The 23,642-nt window shown below is 36.3% G+C and overlaps 1 protein-coding gene and 1 pseudogene across 2 annotated transcripts; both read right to left on the bottom strand.

The window, feature by feature from the left end:
• Positions 1-198: 198 nt before the first annotated feature.
• Positions 199-3,159, bottom strand: LOC143534730 (uncharacterized). The gene is made up of 8 exons (XM_077029150.1): positions 3,003-3,159; positions 1,413-1,525; positions 1,160-1,231; positions 935-970; positions 653-698; positions 424-514; positions 271-328; positions 199-219 (listed from the first exon to the last, which is right to left on the bottom strand). The coding sequence occupies exons 1-8, from the start codon at positions 3,100-3,102 to the stop codon at positions 199-201; spliced, it is 537 nt and encodes a 178-aa protein (XP_076885265.1). The 5' UTR covers positions 3,103-3,159.
• A 2,821-nt stretch (positions 3,160-5,980) lies between these two features.
• Positions 5,981-23,642, bottom strand: LOC143534729 (delta(24)-sterol reductase-like; annotated as a pseudogene). Its single transcript, XR_013135597.1, has 4 exons — positions 23,522-23,642; positions 18,592-19,855; positions 8,826-9,016; positions 5,981-6,270 (listed from the first exon to the last, which is right to left on the bottom strand). The product of XR_013135597.1 is annotated as a delta(24)-sterol reductase-like (transcript).

Genomic DNA, 23,642 nt, shown 5'->3' with positions numbered 1-23,642 from the left:
AAAAATGCTCAGAAAAAGGCTTGTTCGATTTTGGTTTGTCGATTTTGGCTCAGTTTGTAAATGAGGCGATCGGCTTAGTTTGGTTTGTATACGAGCCAAGCACGAGCAAGCCTTAGATCGGTTCGGTTGGGCTCGTGAACAGCCCTAGTCCATCAACATAAGTCAACTTACTTGCATATTACTTGAAATAATTTTTTATCACCTTAATATTAGATTTACCTAGCATTGAATCAAAACATAATAAAAATTTACTTAAGATCAAAGACAAACCTTGACGAACGGCTTTTCGGTCAGTAGGATCGTTGCCCAACCAGCATATGGCAAAAAACTGTAAAAAAAATATAACAATAAGAATGGTGATTTTGACTTTGAATTTTAGTCAATAAGTTCTTGTAAATGTTGAATATACGAGAATTAATTTACCCGATCACTTTCCCGGTGATGTGATCCTGTTTCAGCCACATTTGATCTTGGGCATACAAAAAGAAGTCATCTCCATAACTATTGTTGTCTCCTAATAGCATTCAAGAAATTATTTTTTAAAAAACTTGCTAAAAATAATAACCTTTTGAAGGTTCTGAATATATATATATATATATATATAAAGTAAAACAAAATCATATATAAAATTAGCATATGAAATGTACTATACCTTTTGTAAGGACCTCAATCTCTCCAGTATTGTGATGCTCATGAACCTATTACAGATAAAAATTGAATGTATATGATTAACATCCAAGTCACTTAATTAAAAATAATATAACTTTGATTTCTCTTTATTTTGAGAATAATTTTCTTTCACACATGACTTGTTTTTACTAGCAGCAATCTTTTTTAAGACAACATATATGTCTAATTATCAACTTTTGATTAAATTTATTGGAAGAAAAAGCTATAAAATCAAAAAGATTGGGATTAAAGAAACAGTATATACCGTAATCACTCTATGTACTATCGGAATTTCATGTCCCTGTGTTTAAACAAAATACGAGCATAGATATACATTAGGTAACTCAAAAAAAAAGAGAGAATCGACAGTAGCATTTCCTTAAAATCATTGATAAGCCTTTCAAAATATTAATATCTTTAATAAAAATTTACATATTGAATTGAAACAATGATAAAAACTGAAAGAACGAATGAAACTAAAGAAACTCACGTCGACGGTGAACGACAAAATTTCTCCAACGCGCACTGGATCCTTGTTCATATGCATAAACAGAATATCACCCTGCAACACATTTTAAAAGAGTCGCTAACAAAACTAAAACTTTATTATAAGCACACTGATAGTTCTTACTTTGTATATACACTAAGCAAACTTGATTACTAAATTACAATGTCAAAACCTCAGTTGTATCAAAATGAAAAATATAACTTCAATGGATTATGTTATAAATCTGGCGACTTACTCGTTTAAATCCTGGTTCCATGCTCCCAGAAAGCACAACTACAATTGGTGCTTCGGTTCCTGTTATACACATCAGTCCTTTCCATATCATCAATGCTGATGTAATAACCATACCTGAAAAACAACACAGTGAACAAAAGCTTCAGAACCTAAACGCACAACCGAAAATCACAATTATGTAACAAATCACCAAGTAAATTGATCAAATCATTGTAAAATCAACCTAAATATGAACAGTTATGCCTGGATTTAATGTTACTGGTTCAAACTTCCATTTTATCGTTATACAGTAAGTAACAAGCGTAATAAAGCAAGTGAAGTATATACTGAACTAAACAACGTCTGCAGATCTATAAATTTAGCATCAGAATTGAATCAATTGGTACAACTGGAGAATTAGTTCATGTCACAACCAGGATTCACCATCAAAATGAAATTTTCAAAAAAATTTTAGTAAATCTTGAGAAATCACAACTATGCAGGGGTGTAAAGGAGCCGAGCCAAGCCCGATCGCGACTCGTTTTGACTTACGAGAGCTCGAGCTCGGCTCGTGAGTCTTTGTTTCAAGCTCAGGCTCGGCTCGTATTAGTATTTATTGATTAATTTATATACGTTTTTTTGTATATACTTTGAGAAAAACCATAAACGAGCCTACGCTCGGCTCGGCTCGAGCTCGCATAGTAACTTAAACAAGCCAAAGTTTGACTTGAACTCGGATGTGCAGTGTGAAATTAATAGTTCTAAAAAAAGTGGAAAAAAACTTAAAAAATACACAAGGCTCGATGAGTCTAAACGAGCTTCCCATACAAGGCTCAAGCTCAGTCACCATAACTAAATGAGCTTTATTCGAGTCTCAGACTAAGCTCGAGCTCAAAAAATCTCCGCTCGTTTCAAGGTTTTTATCATTTCAATCTCAAGCAGCTCACAAGTGGCTCGACTCGTTTGCACCACTACCATTATGAAACAAATTAATTTGTTACATGATCATAAACTTGCACAATTAACCTCGAAATCAGTAGTTATGTAATAATAATAAAGATATATGTTTTTTAATATTTTATGCGAGCTCGGCTTGTATAATTATTTATTAATAAATTTATATACGTTTTTTTATTATTTTGAAAAACACCTTAAACGAGCCTACGCTCAGCTCAAGCTCATCCAATATCTTAAACGAGCCAAAATTCAGCTCGAGCTCAGCTGTGCAGTGTGAAATTATCAAATTAATACATAGACTTTTAAAAAGAGGTAAAAACTAAAAAACACACAATGCTCGAGCTCAGGCTCAACAGCTAAACGAGCTTTATGTGAGGCTAGAGCTTATAATTGCTCGTTTTCGATCTCGTATAGCTCACAAGCGACTCGGATCATTTGCACAATCAACCTCGAAATCAACAGTTACGTCTGAACTCAATTCAATCATTATTCCACATTCATTAACAAGTACGATCAAAAGCAAGTGAAGTACATATATATATATACATAAACAACACATTCAGATCTATAAATTATAATTATATATATCACCAAAACTGAATCAATTAATAGCAAGTACGATCTAGCATCAAATTAAAAAATTAAAACGAATTACCGACGGTTATGAGATGAGTAATCCGAGTTCTGGATGTGAAGTGTAATGATTTGATGGTATGAATTAAGTCTCTTGATACTGATACTGATACGGACTTCATGTTTGTTTGTTTGTTGGTTGTTCGTTCGGAATCGAGAAATGGGGGTTCATGCGTCCGTTACTTATTATTATTATTATTATTATTATTATTATTTATACCCAAACAACTTACCGGCAAATTGTGGAATATAAATAATATAATATTTGTATTTGAAAACTGAATCTTGGAATATATTATTTAAAAATAAAGTGTATGTAAAATATAAAAAAATGATGTTTTCTTATGTTAGATGGGACTGTTTACGAGTCGAATCGAATTAAGCGAAGACTTGTTCATGCTTGGCTCGTTTACAAAATGAACCGGGCCAAAACTGAAGAAGAATTTTATGAACGTTTTTCGATCAGCGTCGAGCGTGTTTCTGATTATTACTTATTACTTATTTTACGGTTTGAAATTTTCTAAAGTTTGAAGTTGAATATAATGTGCGTGAAGCCGTGAACACAAACTTCTAGTGGCATGAAAACTTAAAGCGAGCAAATGAAACCGTGAAATTGACGGAGTGAAGGAAATTTTAAAGGGCTTACGAAATTGTGAATTGTTCGAGCCAACGGAACTGAACCTAGCGTACACTTGCTCATGCTTGGCTTATTTACAAATTGAACCCAGCCGATTGGCTCGTTTACAAACCTGTCCGAAATCAAATGAGTATTTTTCGAAAAACACTTTTCGAGCAAGCGTCAAACAATTTGGAGAGCCCTACTTAGGTATGTGATTAATATGAAAGTTTTACCAAATTTATTTTAGAGAAGCTCGTTTTATGAAGTGAAGTAGAGGTTAAACGAGTTAAAGCTTGAATTTAAGCTTGTTTAATAAACGAGTTTAACCTTTACATATTGAGTTTGACTAGTTTTGTGAGCCTAAACAAGTTTATTTGTGTAAATATAATCACGTTTATATTATGTAATAAATATAAATAAATAGATAAAAAAACTATTATATTTTGTAAAGTTATGATATATATATATTTTATATAATATTTATGTTTTGTTATATATTTAAAAATATAATTAATTAAGTATGTAAGAATTTGATAAATAGATAGGCTCAAGCTTCAGACATGAAATTAAAATTAGAAATTTGTTGAGCTTTAGCTCAAGCTCTTTAAAATCAAATGAGTGGAGTTCAAATATAGATGAACTCGAGCTCGGTTAGACTTGTTTAGGCCTTAATTTTATCTTCTAAGAGTATTTTTTTTATTTAAAATAGAAAGTTAACATTTTAAAAGTCTTCAATTAGATATGACATTAGACGCATGTCAACTTGGATATTCAAAATTTTAAGTATGTAATTTCTGTTCTAAGAAATATGGTCTTCCAACTAAAAATAAAATGTTCTTTTGAGATTCGTTACGTTTATAAACACTAACTTATAGTTTTCTTTTATTTTATTTATCAGAATAATTATTTACACACTTTTTAAAATGTACTCCTAAATCTACAATATGTTGGCTACAAAATTTATACACATTTAGAAGATTCTCATATACCGATAACTAGATTACCAGTGGCAATGTAGAAGAATGAACAAGCCAAATTTCTTTTTTTAATGACCAACAAATAATAAAATTTATTAAAGCATAACAACTAGTTTTTACAAATTTTAAATTGTAGAACATTGTAGAAAGCATAAATAAAGCTCTTTAACAATTAGTTTTTAGTTTAAACTGTCTTTTTTTTATTTGTTTTAACCAGGTTTAGAGCTCATTTCCAATGTTTTGAAACACCTTTGATTAGGCTTTGATTAGGGGTGTGCAAGAAACCGGAAAAACCAATCCGAAACTGAAAAAACCAAAAGATCCAAACCGAAAAATCAAACCGGAACAAAAACCGACAGTTTGGTTTTATGTTTTTGTAAAAACCGAACTAACAGTTCAGTTTTGGTTTTGCATGTAATAAAAACCGAGCTGAATTTCTATATATTTTTAATTTTTATTATTTATTTTAAGTGATTTATAAGAGCAATGTTTTAAAAACCGGTATTTTACTTGTATCGGATTGAACTAAAAAATGGTATAACCGGTTGAACCGAGTTATACCGGGAGGCACAACCGATTGAATAGTTTACCTTATAATTCCATAATAAAAAATAATCAAAAAATTACTATAAATGTAACTTAAATAAAAAAATAACCCAAACTTAAATAATTCCATAATAAAAAATAATCAAAAAATTAATTCATAATAAAAAGATAACGCAAAAGCACTCAATTTGTAAAAAGTAGTCCTAAAGTTTACACGTTTGAATGTTAATTGTTGGGTTAAAAATAATTTTGAAAATATATGGGCCGCAAATATCAAAAAATTCTCGGACTTAAAACCGGTTTGCCAGTAAAAACCGGTATTTTAGACAAAAACCGCCGGTACGATGTTCTAGCAGATTGGCCAATAATACCGGACTCAAAATACTGGCCTGTTGTTCGAAATCTGGTTTAACCGGTTCGATCGGCCGGTTTGAACCGGTTTTTAAAACACTGTATAAGAGTTTAAAGATTATGTAACTAAAATACTTTTTACCGAATGGATAATAGTTTATTAGTTAACCATTAACAAAATTATTTATATCAAAACTCATTATTTTCGGCCAGCTTTCTTTTCGCCCTAAATATTTCAAGCTCAAATGGCCAAACCAAAACCAAAATGAAAACCGAAAAACTGAAACGAACGGCTTTAAAAATCCAAAAACCGAACTTTTGGTTTTCGGTTTGATTTTAGCTCAAAACCGCACCAAACCGCCCACGCACACCCCTACCTTTGATATGTGATAACAAAACTTCTTCCATTTGAGTTTTATTAATATAAACCCCTCAGTTTGTTAGTCTAGCAACCAAATCAAATCTGCTGGAATCAAATATTCAAATCAAACCAAGTTGTAAGAAGCTTCAAACAAGATCAAATGAAAACCAAGTACACACAACTAACCCTGCACTCAACATCAGCCAATCGGTTTCAGCATACGGGACGTCAACTTGCGCTTGCTCGGCTTCCTGAACCTCCTTCTCGGTCTTCCTACCTTTCTTACACGCTCATGAACGTTCCCACAGCTCCATACTTATTCCTACAATGCTCGTAAAGTCCTGCATAAAACATCCTCCAAAAGTTTTTCTCGTTCAGTTCAGAAACCGCGTATTGTGGCTGGTACCCGTGGTTCTCGATTAACCAACTTTCCATTCTACGATGTAAGGCCCCGAACCTGGTGACCCTACTTTAGCGTCGGATTTACTCATAAACACAGTTCTTCAAATCAGAGTTTATTAAAACTTTTCGCGGAATATAAAACATCAATCATTTGTTACAAAACATTAAATCTTTTCTTTGATACCATAACACAAAACTTTATATTTAAAACATCTTTACTTCTTTCTTCAGATGCCAGCCGTTCAATCCATGCCGTGTGTCATCCTCAGGCTAACTCTATAATCAGCTCACCTGCGTGCATACTAAAAGTCAGCTACGCTGAGTGAGTTCTAGTTAATCGAACGCCATAGAATACATACAGATACATACATATCTGTAGATACATATCCATACTTCACTAGTTACCCTTCTGTTCTACATACATACTCGCTACCATACATACATACATATCTACAATCACTAACCTCAGTCTACCGAGAGTACGTTCATAGTTCACCGTCTATACCTGTACTCAAGGTCGTGAACACGTACAAGGTTCGCAGTCCTTACCTATGTTCACCATTTATGGTACGTACAAGGATCGCGGTCATTCCCTATACCATAGTACATCCACAACACGTACAAGGTTCACAGTCCTTCCCTATGTTGCAACCTAATTCATAGCACGTACGAGGTTCGCAGTCCTCCCCTATGCTACAAAATCAGCACGTATAAGGTTCACAGTCCTTTCCTATGCTGAAATACATCCACAACACGTACAAGGTTCGCAGTCCTTCCCTATGTTGCAACCTAATTCATAGCACGTACGAGGTTCGCAGTCCTCCCCTATGCTACAAATACAGCACGTATAAGGTTCACAGTCCTTTCCTATGCTGACGCCTATCTACATTACGTATAAGGTTCGCAGTCCTTATCTACGTTTACATATATCATCTACTTCACGTATAAGGCTCGCAGTCCTTAACTACGCCATCACCAGCCGAGTCTATGTCCGACAGAAGCTAGAGGGATTTGCCATCCTAACTTACTATGTCGAACGTAGAACTCACATGCCATTCGTGTACCTATATACACATACTTACATTATAACATAAGAACACTCTAGGCATTCCTTACCTCATTCATTTAACAACCATACCCCTTGTCGTTACGTGCAATATCCGAAGATCGTTCACGCCCCGACAAGTATTCATTTGAAATATTCATACATCTTCGATATATAATATTCGTACCTTTATTTTTAACCTGACAGTACGCGCAATATCCGAAGATCGTTCGCGTACCGACAAACAATCATTCATATCTATCACACATATCACATATGACATACACTTATCACTTAGGATAAATGTATTAACAACACATCGAGTATGCACACAGCCCCGAAAACATAACAAGGAATGGGGCTAGAAACTCACCTGAACACGGTTACGTTCACCGTTAATCGTAATCCCTTTCTTCAGCTGTGCACGGCTGACTGTATAACAAGTACACGTATCAAACAACTATCACTACTCATATCATCTTTCCAGTCTTAACTACTACCCACAACGAACGGAGGTCCGGGGCAGCGCCCCTGGCAGCGGGGTCTAGGGGCGGCAGCCCCTAGCAGGGTCCAAGGGGCAGAGCCCCTGGCTGGGGTCGAGCTGCCAGGTCAGCTTGGAAAAATTTTATTTACATTAACTGTCTTAACACATTTTCCATTAGGTTTTTAATTTATTTTCTAAGCGAACTTAACTTTAGGCGAAGTTAAACCTTAAGCGAACTTAGCTTTAGGCGAAGTTAAACCTTAGGCGAACTTAGCTTTAGGCGAAGTTAAACCATAGGCGAACTTAGCTTTAGGCGAAGTTCATCAGGCGAACTTAGCTTGCAGGCGAAGTTCATCAGGCGAACTTAGCTTGCAGGCGAAGTTGTCGTCTGCAGGTTCTGTTCGCTCTTAAATCCTTCGTTCCTTAACCAAATAACTCGATTTAGATACCCATGGAATCGTCTGACCAGCGCCTACAAACCCCAACTATCAAATCGACCTAACATCGATGTTTAGAGGGTGCGATTTAGGCATATAGGTTACGGGTCCTTTTTATCAATCGATTAACCCATCAAATCATAACCATTTTCAGTAAGTTTAGCTTTGTTGGATTCGTTTTTACCATACAAACTCAGATCTACCATTTCTCAAATCAAACCGAACCTATACGAACGATTTCTAACCATAAACGTACCTTGAACGAGTCGAACTTACGAACACGAGCTGGTCTTGTTGCTTTGGTTCGTCACGACGATCTAGCACCAACTAACGTTTACTCTCTCTCGGATCCTGCTCGTTTATGGTGTGTGTGTTTTTGAATGTGTAGAGATTAGAATGGAAAGAGATGAGGTTTAGGGTTTCATGGTGGTTTAGGGGATATTTATATCCCTTAAAGCTCATGGACCTAAGGCCCATTCTCATTTAACCCATCTCAAATAATCTAACACTAGCCCGACTCATACCAACTCCTACTCTATTATTTATTTCCCGAACCCGAGTCAACTTTCCCTCTATTATTAAGTAATATAATTAATATCATTTTGGAAATTTCGGGATGTTACATACGAACTGCTTCGACTCCATCAAAAACCTCACCAGGTCCTGGCGCATAGTAGACACCGACGTCTGTGTACATTTGAGCGTAGGGTGTGTCACCTTGCCTGCATTGTTCCTCAAAACCTGGCTCGGGATACACCATGGTTTTGTATGGGAGTTTGTATAGTCGGTGCGGGCAAAGCCATAGGGGGTATACCTGTAGATTATTAAAAAAAGAGATGTCAAGGAATTCTTATTAATGTGTTTTACATGAAAGTAGAGGTGGCTTGGATGGGTTGGGTAACGGGTCAAAACAAAATCTTTCGATCATTTAGCACCTTTTGATTTGTCTATTTAAGCAGGTTGTGTTCCGGTTGACCTGTTTAACCCGTTTAGCTAAATAGGTCAACCCACTGACCAATTTAACCTACTTTTTTTACGACCCACAAGCCTGATTAATACGTTTACAACTTGATGATTACCCATCGACCCGCCATCACGTATGACATGTTTAGACAAATGGATTAAACGGGTTGTGTTCGGGTTACACGAGTTTAAGTGTGTCTAGGTTGGGTTGATGTTCTTGACACAAACAAAATTATGGTCGTGGGAGTTCGACATTCCAACCTGTCAACCCGACATGATTAACACCCCACCCCTACCAAATGGTAAGGTGATTTGGGTAAAAAGATCAAAACAAGTACTCTTTACTATGGGTCTAAGTAGGCCGATTTGGGGTGACCCCTTAATATTTTATGTCCGTTTTAACTGTTTTTAATTTTTTATAGATAACCGATCACCGATGTCTTAAATAAGGCCATTTGTTGAAAAATCATGTAACTTTCTAGTAAAGCAAATTAAGATGTTTTGAGCATTTGAAAACAATTCGGTGACCTTTCACCAATGTGACTCACCCAACCCATTTTTAAACTTTTATTAGTTTGACCAATACTGATAAATACGAACCAACCTGGCCCGATCCGGCCCATTATATCCAAATGGGTCATAACTAAACGAGTCAACTCATTTGATTACTTTTACTACTTTGGCCAACAAAGATAAAATACAAACCTGTTGGGTTTCTATGAAATTAACAAACTTAGTTAACCATTTAACTAGTGACAATTAAGGCGGAAGCGTGATGTTTACAAACTAAACATATGTATATGTTCATGAATAACCTAGTTTATTCATGTTATAAGATTACCAATAATCTATTTACTAGAAACCCGAAGCAAGGATCAAATGATACGGAAAAGCTAAACTATCAAGCTAGTAAATACTTACATTCTTAACCCTTTAAGAGTTTAGTAGATGGTTGAAGAAGATGATGATGTGAATGCTAGACTTTCAAAGGAAAACCCTCAAACGGAATATACCCCGAGTCTCCAACACACACCGAGCTATGCTAGGAAGCTTGAACACGAAAAAAACGAGACCCGAGCCCTTCCTTTTTCTTTTGGCCGTAAACAAGAAAGAAAGAAAGGAAGAGTTGTTTTGTTTTTGGTTACTTGAAAGTATATTAATAATGTTATCTCTTTGATCATCATGTATTTTCATTATACATACACATACACCCATGATGTTTGGTATTTTTGATCATGTATCCATTACCAAATATATGACATGATGTGATCAAGACTATGGGGTGTGGGGCCCACCCAAAACCGGCCCCAATTATATCCTTTTTTTTTTTTTTTTTTTTTTTTTTTTTTATTTTATATTTTATATTTTATAAAATATATAAACACCCCATCTTTTATAAACCATTTTATAAAAGAATACATAGTTAAATAATTATTCCAATAATAATTATTTGAATAAATAAATTAACCAATTAATTTATTTAACACTTTCAAGTAAATATTCAGAAACCCGATTTTCTGAATGTATCGTGTTCTGTATTTGTTTTATAGATCTTATCTTAACAAATATATAATTGGTGTGTGTCTAACTCGTTATTGGGTATGACCCGACTTGGATCAAACACGGCTAGCCGCATTAACCTAATTATGTGTCTCGGGCATATGGTATTCCAACAATCTCCCACTTGCACGTGACTCATAAGAAGTTAATGCTAATGGTGAATACCGCCTAACAACAGGTCACCACCCCTAGTGTGTTTGACTAAGTGCCATTCAATAACATCATCCCCTTCAAGTCCATACTTGATATGATATAGGTAAGTCTTATCATTACATCCCTTTGTTACTAGATGTCCTGTTAAATCGAAGAGACACAGAGTGATCATTCTCTCAATGATTTAACTTAACAGGCCTTAGACATCTAAACTCTCAACACATAAGAGGAACAAATCCCATCTTGACTGCATACATCCTTGTTGACATCTCGTATGATATCTGAGCTCTTTCTTTTACGTCATCGTGTTACCGAAAAACAAAGAAGAGAGTCAAGTTATCAGACTTGATGAAAAACCAGATCCAATATGCATCTCAGGTCAAAGGACACAATGATACTCGCCTTTACTCAAGGATTACTTATGATCAGTTGCACTAACTCCATGCAGTGATCCTTGAGAGCGGATCATGTCCAATATTTGTATCCCACAAATATCTATGAACCTTGGTGGCAAACCTATGCCTTATATTCATCATATGAATATCAACCAATCCGGGTTCATAATAGTCTTACCTTCATACTTGTTCCCACAAGTATGATCGACTACGGACGTTTAGAACAACATAAGTCATTCATGGATTAAACATGCAAATATAGAACATAACTCATTGAATAATTAAAACATAATTAATTTTCATGAGATACCCATTACATTCGTTCTTATACAAACACTAAATACAGATTAAATCCACTCACTAGAATACCGAAGTCCTAATGCACAAACATGACCCTCATGCTTTGGCCTATCGAGGAGCTTCGTGAGTGGGTCCGCAATATTTTGATCGGTATGAACTTTATGAATACATATCTTTCTCTTTTCAACTTCATCCCTTATGTAGTTGAATCTGCGCTCAATGTGCCTCGTTTTCTGATGAGCACGAGGCTCCTTGATCTGTGCAATAGCACCCTCATTGTCACAGAATATCTCTAGGGGCTCCTGAATGGTAGAGATAATCCCTAGATCCATGATGAACTTTTTCATCCATGCAGCCTCTTGGGCTGCCATTGAAGCGGCGATGTACTCAGATTCTGTAGTGGATAACGCGACAACATCCTGCTTCGAACTCTTCCAAGAGACAGCGCCTCCATTCAAAATGAAGACATATCCCGACTGTGATCGAGAATCATCTCGGTCAGTTTGGAAACTCGCATCCACGTAACCCTTTACGACGAGTTCCTCCTCACCAGACCCATATATTAAAAACATATCCTTAGTCCTTCTAAGGTATTTTAATATATTCTTGACAGCCATCCAATGACTGTCACCTGGGTTGTGCTGGTATCTACTCGTTATGCTTAAAGCATACGAGACGTCCGGTCTGGTGCACATCATTGCATACATAATAGATCCTATTGCCGAAGCATAAGGAACATGCTTCATCCTATCCTGCTCTTCCTTAGAGCTAGGACTTTGGGATGTGCTCAACACGGTTCCTCTAGGAATAGGTACCAAACCTTTCTTAGAGTTTTCCATCCTGAACCTTTTCAGGATTTTATCAATGTACGCACTTTGATTGAGTCCGATCAATTTCCTTTGTCTATCCCTATAGACCTTTATTCCCAAGATATATGTCGCTTCTCCAAGATCCTTAATTGAGAAACGACTACTTAACCACGCTTTAACGTTTTCCATACTTGGTATATCATTTCCAAATAAAAGTATATCATCGACATACAAAATAAGGAAAATGATTATACTCCCACTAGCCCATTTATACACACACGCCTCATCACCGTTTTGGACGAAACCAAACGCTTTGATTTCTTCATTAAAACGATGATTCCACATCCGTGATGCTTGTTTCAACCCGTAGATTGATTTCTTTAACTTACAAACTTTATCAGGATTAGATGGATCGACAAAACCTTCAGGCTGAACCATATGGACATCTTCCTCAAGATATCCATTTAGAAAAGCGGTCTTGACATCCATTTGCCATATCTCATAATCAAAATGAGCTGCAATGGCAAATAATATCCTGATCGACTTAAGCATCGCGACCGGCGAGAAGGTTTCATCATAATCAATCCCTTGAGTTTGCGTGAAACCTTTTGCTACAAGTCGTGCTTTGTAAGTATCTAAATTTCCATGCATATCGGTTTTCCTTTTGAAGACCCACTTACATCCAACCAGTTTGGAGTTAAGTGGACGATTAACCAATTCCCAAACTTGGTTATCGTGCATGGATTGCATCTCGGCGCTCATGGCTTCAAGCCATTTTTCACAATCAGGTTGTGACATAGCATCTTTGTAGGAGATCGGTTCATCCGAATCGACCAAGTAGCAATCATCCACAAGAAATCCATATTTCTTGGGAGGTCGACTAATCCTATTAGATCTGCGAGCAACGTGTGTATGATCAACCATTTGATCATCTTCAACATCCTCGAGTTGAAAGCTAGTATCGACCAATTGTGTATCATCCAGTGATTCTTGAACCTCTTCAAGTTCCACTCTCCTTTCACTAGGTCCTTCCATAAGGAACCTAGTTTCTAAGAAGTATCCTTTGCGTGAAACAAACACCTTTTGTTCACTAGGATCATAGAATATATATCCTATATCATCCTTTGGGTATCCTATGAAGATACACCTGATGGATCGAGCCTCAAGCTTATTTGGGGTGTCACGTTTAACATAAACTATGCATCCCCATACCCTTAAATATGAAAAGGATGGAACCTTTCCATGCCACACTTCATAGGGTATTCGATCCACCTTTTTGGTCGGGGCCATATTCAAAATACGAGCCGCTGTGAGTAGCGCATATCCCCAAAATGATGGCGGTAGTGAGCTTCGTGCCATCATTGATCGAACCATGTCCAACAGTGTTCGATTCCTCCTCTCGGATACTCCGTTATGTTGAGGAGTTCCAGGAGGAGTGAGCTGTGAAATAATTCCACAATCTCTAAGATGACTTTGAAAAGCTTCACTTAGGTATTCGCCTCCTCTATCGGAGCGGAGTACCTTGATTGTTCGGTCGAGCTGATTTTGTACTTCATTTTGAAATTCTTTGAACATTTCAAAGGCTTCATGTTTGTGTTTCATTAGATAAACATACCCATATCGACTAAAATCGTCGGTAAAGGTAATGAAGTACCTTTCACTATTCCTACTAGTTGGCTTGAAAGGTCCGCATACATCCGTATGTATGATACCTAACAAATCCTTAGCCCTTTCATTTGTACCTTTGAAAGGCTCTTTGGTCATCTTGCCTTGAATACAAGATTCACACTCATCAAACGAACCTAACTCGTTTGTTTTCAAAAGACCTTTCTTTTGGAGAGTATTTATACGATTCTTGTTTATGTGTCCAAGGCGACAATGCCAAATGTAGGAATCACTCAAATCCTTTTTGAGTCTTTTAGTAGAAGTTTGATATAATGAGCTATTTAAGGTATTATCATGAACCAATTCATAAATACCGTTGTTTGGTACAGCTTTAAAATAAAAGATACCATTAGATGATACATGCATTTCTGATCTTACAAATTTAAAGTCAAAATTACATTGTCTAAGAAGGTGCACAGAAATAATGTTCCTAGTCAAACTAGGAGCATACAAAACATTTCTCAAAACAACTTCCAAACCACTTGGAAGCGATAAAGTGAAGTCTCCTCTAGCGACCACGTGCACCCTTGCACCGTTGCCCATGAAAAGATTCACTTCGCCCTTCTTTAAGTCTTCATTCTTTTTGAACCCCTGCAACCAATTGCAAATATGAGTTCCACATCCGGTATCCAATACCCATGTGTTAGAAGAAATAAGATTTAGCTCAACATTAATCATAAAGACATTACCCGAGGTATGCGCCGCATTCCTCTTGTCTTTTAGCTCTTTTAGGTAGACCGGGCAATTGCGTTTCCAGTGTCCGGTCTCCCCACAACCAAAACAAGGATCATCCTTATGACCCCTCGGTTCCATAACCTTTTGTTTCTTTGCCATAACCGGTGATTTGCCCTTACCCTTAAGATGCATAGGAGGACCCTTTCTTTTGGCTACCTTAGCCTTAAGATTGGGTTGAGATCGATTCTTGGATCTACCTTCATTGATCGCAAACATGGGTAAAACCCTTTTGCCCATGCTCGCCTCGGCTGTTTTAAGCATTGAGTGAAGTTCTCCAATGGTTTTGTCCCACCCGTTCATGTTATAATTTAACACGAATGTGTCGAACCTTTTCGACAAAGAGTTAAGGATCAAATCCGTTGCTAACTCTTTTGAGATGGGACAATTGAGCTTGGCGAGGCGATCAATGTAACTTTTCATCTTAAGTACATAAGTTGAAACTGGTTGATTATCATCCATTCTACATGCATGCAAGGCTCGAACCGTTTCGAACCTTTCAACTCTTGATTGCTTAAGGAACATTTCCTTAAGTTGAGTAATCATGTCGTACGCATTATGGTTTTCGAAATCCTTTTGGATTTCGGGAACCATAGTCGCCAACATGAGGCATGACACTTGAATGGAATCTTCCGTAAGTTTGACCCAATTCATATATTCGACCTCACTTCCCTCTTCCGGTTCTTCGGGGATAGGTGTTTCCAAAACATGATATAATTTTTCTTGTTTTAGAACAATCCTTAAATTTCGGAACCAATCCGAAAAGTTATTGTGGTTAAGACGGTCTTTAGCGAGAATAGATCGGAGAGAGACATTTTGGACGTTAGGGATTATGTTGTCGTCGACGTGTGCGGCCATCTGCAGAATTTTAATTAAGTTCATTTTAGTGTTTTACCTTTTTAATTATTAATACCCTTTTATATATATACCAAATATAATTAATAATTAAAATCTAGAATCCAACGATAAACCCGACTCCGGTTAGGTGACCTTTTTCCCATTGTCGGTTTATCAAGGTAGTTATTCATAACAATTGCAAACCCTTTTGCAACTTCTAGAGTTTATGGGACCGGTTCGAAATCATATTTCGTGTCGGCATGTTTATCCCATCAACACCTATTAGACCCCATGCTTGGGTGACCCTCTTCACATGGTTCTAATTTAAGTCGTCCTACTTGTATCAACTTGTAATATTAACATACAAACGGTTAGGTGACCTTTTTCCCATTTATATGCCAATATTACCTCAACATATTAATTTACTCTACGTGGTTAGGTGACCTTTTTCCCACTAAGAGCTTACTAATATGTTAAGCGTTATACAAAAGGATGGTGTTTTAACTTATTATCCTTAATTTTAAAAGGGAATTTTTAGTTTTAATAATTCTAGTTGTAAAACTTTAAATCATGTTCTAACATGCATTTAGTAACATGATATTTTGAAACCATTTTCAAAATTCTAATTTATAATAAAGCCATTTTATTATGGGCGTGAGACGGCTAGTTAATAAATCCATTTTATTAAACTATGTGTCACGTAATTACCGATAATTATTAGAACCCGTTTTATGCTTTGTTAATTAATTCTATGTGACGAAGTTGATATCCTAATATCTAACAACCACACAATCAAACAATCAATTAACAAGCATACACAATTATACTAGACACGAGCCACTAAATTAGACCACACTTGTTAGCCGAAACAAGTGTGTGTCTTAGGTCCAATCCTAAGGGACACATGACACATGGATGTTGTAGCTCCCACTCGATCCCGCATCCAAATGCTTCGAGCATCTTCTTCAACCCCGTTGTGATCCATTGGGCTTGAACTTGGGCCTTAGCTTCCATAAGCTTCCATTTGGGCTCAATTGGTGGGCTTAGGTCCTTTTGGGTTTGAATCCCTTTAATGGGCTTGTGAGACCCATTATCACCATACCCGGCCCAATTAGGCCCAAACTTCCAATTTTGCAATCTTCTTTATTTTACAAAATAAATGTCCTAATACATTTTTCTATAAAATAAAGATAATACAAATAACCTATTTATTACATACCCATATGAATAAATAATTACAAAATTACAAAATTGCCCCTAATTAATTATTACAAACCGAAACTTGAATAATTAATTACAATCACAACATCAACCACAAACAAACATCCACTTGGTCTACGGCTCGGTCTAGTATTTAACAAACATAACCCTTTATGTCTTAGGAACCCGTTCCAAAACCCCTTGACTTTATCGGGCCTAGCCCAACCCAATTTGGGCTTGACCCAATAACGTGATTATGGGCTTCGGCCCACATGTGCAAAACACATGGGCTTCGGCCCAATTAAAAAACTCATGGGCTTCGGCCCATTTAACCAAAAATGGGCTTCGGCCCATTTAGCTTTTTCCCTTTTATATCCGGTTAACCCAATAACCGTATTTAAGTGGGCTTCGGCCCAAATTCACCCGAATTGGGCTTCGGCCCATTTGCTCGGGTTTTTTTTTTTTTTTTTTTTTTTTTGAACATAGCCAAAAACAATAACAAGATTAAATACAAAGAAAAATCATGCATGTTAATTTTTTTTGTATAAAATCTTTCAAGGGAAAAAAAAAATAAAACCGAGAACCCGAAGCTTAGTTTCCCGTATCCCGGCTCTTGATGCCATTTGTTGGGTTTCTATGAAATTAACAAACTTAGTTAACCATTTAACTAGTGACAATTAAGGCGGAAGCGTGATGTTTACAAACTAAACATATGTATATGTTCATGAATAACCTAGTTTATTCATGTTATAAGATTACCAATAATCTATTTACTAGAAACCCGAAGCAAGGATCAAATGATACGGAAAAGCTAAACTATCAAGCTAGTAAATACTTACATTCTTAACCCTTTAAGAGTTTAGTAGATGGTTGAAGAAGATGATGATGTGAATGCTAGACTTTCAAAGGAAAACCCTCAAACGGAATATACCCCGAGTCTCCAACACACACCGAGCTATGCTAGGAAGCTTGAACACGAAAAAAACGAGACCCGAGCCCTTCCTTTTTCTTTTGGCCGTAAACAAGAAAGAAAGAAAGGAAGAGTTGTTTTGTTTTTGGTTACTTGAAAGTATATTAATAATGTTATCTCTTTGATCATCATGTATTTTCATTATACATACACATACACCCATGATGTTTGGTATTTTTGATCATGTATCCATTACCAAATATATGACATGATGTGATCAAGACTATGGGGTGTGGGGCCCACCCAAAACCGGCCCCAATTATATCCTTTTTTTTTTTTTTTTTTTTTTTTTTTTTTTATTTTATATTTTATATTTTATAAAATATATAAACACCCCATCTTTTATAAACCATTTTATAAAAGAATACATAGTTAAATAATTATTCCAATAATAATTATTTGAATAAATAAATTAACCAATTAATTTATTTAACACTTTCAAGTAAATATTCAGAAACCCGATTTTCTGAATGTATCGTGTTCTGTATTTGTTTTATAGATCTTATCTTAACAAATATATAATTGGTGTGTGTCTAACTCGTTATTGGGTATGACCCGACTTGGATCAAACACGGCTAGCCGCATTAACCTAATTATGTGTCTCGGGCATATGGTATTCCAACAAAACCAACCCAGCCCGGCCCATTTTAGCCAAATGGTCTGCAATGACCACCTTTAATTTTGACCCGTTAAAAACAAAAATGACCCGGAGGCCGGACCAACCTATTCATAACTAAACGGGCCAAAACAGCCATCAAAATATTAACAGGTTATGCAAAAAACTAAAAGTGATAAAACATCTTACCTCCATCTCGCGATCAACCCATTCCAAAGCATCAGGAACCTTATAAAGAGGAACAAGCATATCTTGAATAACATGCATTTCATGATAATAGTTTCTAATAGCTTCACCTTGTGTAGCTTTTAGCAAAGAAACCTTTGGTGGCATCAACCATCCGAGTGAGTATCTAAACCACCACTGATCAGCAAATGGCAGAATAAGCTTCCCTTCCCAATACAAACACCTTGTGTGCCTATGATGATATTCCCGAGTCGGAATGTACTCAACAAATTCCCCTTTTGTAAGTGCAGTTTGCGCATGCTGATAGAACCATGGTTTAAACCACCACCTGACACTATTAATCTTGTTCCCTTTTTTCTTCGCCTCTTCTTTAGACGCGTACTTTCCCGTCATGCATACACCTTCATTTTGATTGTAAATCATAGTTTCCACGAAGTCAGGAACTTGTTCATTGTTTTCATCACCGAAACGTGGAGCAAATGAGTCGATATATGCTTTTCCAAGTTCTTTAACGCTACCTCTAACAGGTGTGTAAGTTAACTTCATGTATTCTTTAATGGGTATAAGTTTGATTTCAGCAGACACTAGCAGGCCCAAAGTTCCTTGAGACCATGGAATTGCATAAAACAGGTCAGAATATTCATTATCTTTTGTGGCCCGAACGACCCGTCCACCAGAAAGAACGATTTCATAAGCCACAACGGTGTCAGAAAAAAGCCCATATAAATGAGAACTACCCTCGATACCGTACCCATTGATCAGCCCACCAACGGTTAGATCATCGAGCTCAGCAACAACAGCAAGTGCAAGATTCAGTGGGACCGTGGCCCGTGTGATTTGACCCATGTTGACCAATGGCTCACATTTGGCGATCATGCGTTCTTGATCGATTTCAAGAATGTTGCGGAAAGCTGAAAGGTCAACTTCGAAATGACGGGCCCGTTTGTAGTCAACGTTTCTCATTCCAACAGCAATCCAGGGTTTTTGGGCTGTGCATACGAGCCCGTCCTTTGATGGGTTTCTTTCTGCGAGACGTTTGACTACTTTTTTGACATTTTCTTCGTGTTCTTTTTGGCGTTGTTTGTATGATTTCCATTCGGATCTAACGTCCCCAAGATAAGTGAGGAAGTATAGAGTGAAGGAGATTGGAAGTACAACATAAATGACAATAATCCATCTGAATTGGACAAAATAGTCAACCCAAATCTTCTTTCTTTTGGGCCGGACCAATGGAGCTTCAAGATCAGGCATTTTGAGAGATCAGAATCTGTCACAATTCATAAAGTTTGTATCTTAGAAAAATAAAATAAAAAAATGAATGCCTATAGTACATAAAGATAAGTTATAATGCTGCAAGACCTCATATACAAGAAGGTAGTATAAGTTTGCATAAAACCGTAAAATTACAAAAATATGAGGGGGTGTTTGGCATTGAGTTTTAAATCGATTATTTGATCAGTTTTATTGCAGATACTATAAAACTTTATTTTACCCCTAATTGCCTATATATTAATACTAAATAATATCATTATAAAAACACAATGCCAAACACCCCTTGATAATCTTTCATTAAATATAAGACCCTCAATGTTTTCATAGGTATGTACACAGTGCACGGCTACATGCTACCCTGTTCTGGGCCCGGCCCAGTGGGCTTAGCCCTACCCCCTGATCAGCCCACTAAAGTTGATATAATCCTCTCCTTTAAAATGAAGCATAATCCCCATTCTATAGGGGAAGATTGTGCCAGCCCCGATGGGCCGATCAAGGATTGGGCCACACCCAATAAACCGGGCCTAGAAAAGGATACCGGCTAAAAGGTATGATATTTATACAGTTGTTATAATATTAGCCTTAATTACAACAATATTATTGAAGTAATATTTGAACAAAGAAACAAGAGGATAAAAGGAAAAGATGAGAATGTGTACTGGGATGATATTTCATTTACATTGTAGTATTATTTATACTACGTAAATGTGAAATTGCCGACAAACTCAAATTATTATATTTTTACTTGGAGTGTTCATGTGACCATAATTTAGACAATTGTGAAAAAGGTGTCATACAACTTGCACAATTCGTCGGTGGATTCATAACAACAGTTTCATTTTTTGTGAATCCAAAATAAATATGTGGTGGTGATTGGTGTTGTATACCCTGCAGCTCATGCTTATATCTTAAAGGGGACCCCTCACAACAATACAAACATCATTTTGCAGGTATAAATATCACAATGAAGATCTATTTATAATCTACATGATAACCATAGATATATGAAAAAAATGTAGCAGCTGCCTTGGACCACCGAAACACTGAGTTATCCATGTGCACTTGTGAAGACAGACAATTGCTTAATAATTGTGTAAAGTACTGTTTTATTAATTAAATCTTGTACCCACAAAATATTACTGAAAACAACTCAACTCCATATATAACAAAGAGCAATAACAAATTAACAAGCTAAAAGCATATATAGTTCAGTTTCTCATTGGAAATCAAGTTTTAAGACAAAAGAACACTAATTCAGGAGGGTGTTTGGATGTGCATTTAAGCTTATTATTGCGATTTAAAGTTGTAATAATCAGTGTATCAGGTATGTATAGTATTGAAATAAACACAGAACTGGCTAGTTATCCTAACTTTAAACAACTAGTTGTGTATCTTTTTTATTCCAAAAATGGTAACAATAACTTTGAAAAGAACACATTTAAACAAGACAGGGCAGTAAAATTGTTGAAATAAATAGTCATTTATTGAATAATAATTTCTGACTAGATAAAATATTGGATTCTATTGGGACAGGTGAGTGCTGTCAATCAGAGATATTGCAGTACCAAAAGTCCAAAGCTACATTCAACAATCATTCACATTATAGATCTGCAGAACCCTTAAATTAGAGCACATGTATCAAAACCTTCAAATTAAAAACACAGATATTACAATCAGCATCACCACTAAACATCAACAAATTCACTTCAAAATACTATCGCATGCACCAGTCTAGTGTTTTGTTCATGTTCGTCCGTTAAGCTTTTATCATACAATGAACAGCTAACCAAACGAAATTTATTGTCCGTGTTCATTCATTAATAAACTTGTTCATGAACACTTCACGAACACAAACAAACTACATATGAGCACAAACAATGTTTTATTTAATTTAGCTAACCAAGAATATAGAGGTAGGGTACTAAAAAGACCCAAATACCCTTAAGTAACACCCGCGGGTCAACCAAGAACACGTCACAAGTCACCCGCAGGACATATGAACCATCCGCATAAATCATCTGAGGAAGAAACACCCTCATGGCACATGCGGAAGCATCCTGGCACCCTCAAAAGTCATCCGCATGAAGGAATACCCTTCCGCGTAAATGATCACGAGGTAATGCTTCGGGACAGCTGTCAACAAGATGCTTTCTTGAGAAATACGTGATCCCTTGGCTAATCAACTAATGACACCTGGCAAGGTCGTTATAACCGTGCACATGGCCAATATTACCCTATCAACCAATGTTAGAGAGACGTGTGTCCAGGTTGTTATACATGCACATGCAATGTATAGGCTAAACCTATCGTATGAGGACACGTGTCCAGGCGGTTATGAGAGCATCTTCTAAAGGGACAGCTGGCCCAATCACTTCCCCACACCCTTCGGCTATAAATACCTTCTCGATCATCATGAGGTATTCATCCACTCCACTGTACTCTCTCAATTTACTTAAGTATTTTATCTCCATCAGAATTGTACTTATTCTCACGCCGGAGGGTGGTTACGGGAAGACCCCCCCCCCCTCTTGTCCTTCCCGTCCCGTAACGAGCTCACGGTGCCTGTTTTGCAGGTTCATGTCATTGGACTCTAGGAATTGTGTTCATATCGTATTGGCAGTTAACCATACCCTACATGTGGACTCATTGGATCTAGGACCCGTCTATGGGAATAGATCCGTGTTTCTTCAGAGAACGATAAATGTTAACGTTTTACCACGTTTGCGGTGATATTTTCTCTAGCATTCATATTTAAATGTGAACTTTAAATACTAATTAATCACATAATACTCATATTTATATCTTTGTTTTACAGTTAATAGTTTAGCTTAAATCTATATGATAAGATCAAAAAAGTCATCAAAAACCTTTAATGACCAAACATTAACAAACATAAACAAGCACATTATCTAACGTTCACGAACACAATGTTTTATCTCATGTAACCGAGAACAGTCAATGTCAACGGTTCGGTCCAGCTACCAAGTTTATAGTGATATTTTCTCTAACATTCATATTGATATGTGAACTCTACACTTTAATTAACCACACAATACTCACATACATTTTTCTCTTACAGCTAATAACAATAGCTTAAACCTATATGATAAAATCAAAAAAGTCACTAAAAACCTTCAATAAACAAACAAACACATTATCAAACGTTCACGAACACAAGGATTTACACAGCTGAACGAACACTGACTCTGTTCGTGTTCGTTCATCGAGTTCACAAACAGTTAGTCGAACGTTCGGTTCGTTACGAGTTACGACACAGATTTGCAAATCCTATATATATATATATATATACCTAAAATAATACTGTTCAACCACACAGATCTAAAACCTTTACATACAACTCAAAACCTAACAAACTCCACTTCCAATAACTAATCAAACTTCATACACTAAACAATAAACAATAAGCAATAACTCTCATCTGAATTAATATTAACAAATTAGTTATATCACTAGTTCAACCGAATAAGCTTCACCGATCGTTAAAACACGTAATCAATGATAATAGATCTAAATAATATATTTATTAATTATTCAACTTTATGAGTGTGCATGAGTGGAATCTTCTACTTAAAAAGCATATATTCATGACTATTATTATTATTATTAGATGAAGAGGTTGTTGAGATTAGAAGAAGATTACCGGTGGATCCGAACGTAAACGGGTCGGACGTTCAGTAGCAGAGAGTGAAGTGTGAGTTGGTGGAAGAAGACTAGTAGTTAAGTAATTGTTTATATAGGAAATAGAAAGCTGTAAAAGACTA

The sequence above is a fragment of the Bidens hawaiensis genome, unplaced genomic scaffold (assembly GCF_021521415.1).
Source record: "Bidens hawaiensis isolate Kalapana, Puna unplaced genomic scaffold, B.hawaiensis_p1.1 tig00010302_1, whole genome shotgun sequence".
Lineage (NCBI taxonomy): Eukaryota > Viridiplantae > Streptophyta > Magnoliopsida > Asterales > Asteraceae > Bidens > Bidens hawaiensis.
The sequence above is the reverse complement of the archived record's forward strand: the minus strand, read 5'-3'. Positions and strand labels throughout refer to the sequence as shown.

Bases quoted from the DNA above. Each gene is read 5' to 3' on its own strand.
- LOC143534730 (XM_077029150.1), bottom strand. From the start codon at position 3,102: ATGAAGTCCGTATCAGTATCAGTATCAAGAGACTTAATTCATACCATC. The intron at 1,526-3,002 runs GTAATTCGTTTT...GTTGTTTTTCAG, and splicing joins TACTCATCTCATAACCGTCG to GTATGGTTATTACATCAGCA. The intron at 971-1,159 runs GTGAGTTTCTTT...GTTTAAACACAG, and splicing joins TTTTGTCGTTCACCGTCGAC to GGACATGAAATTCCGATAGT.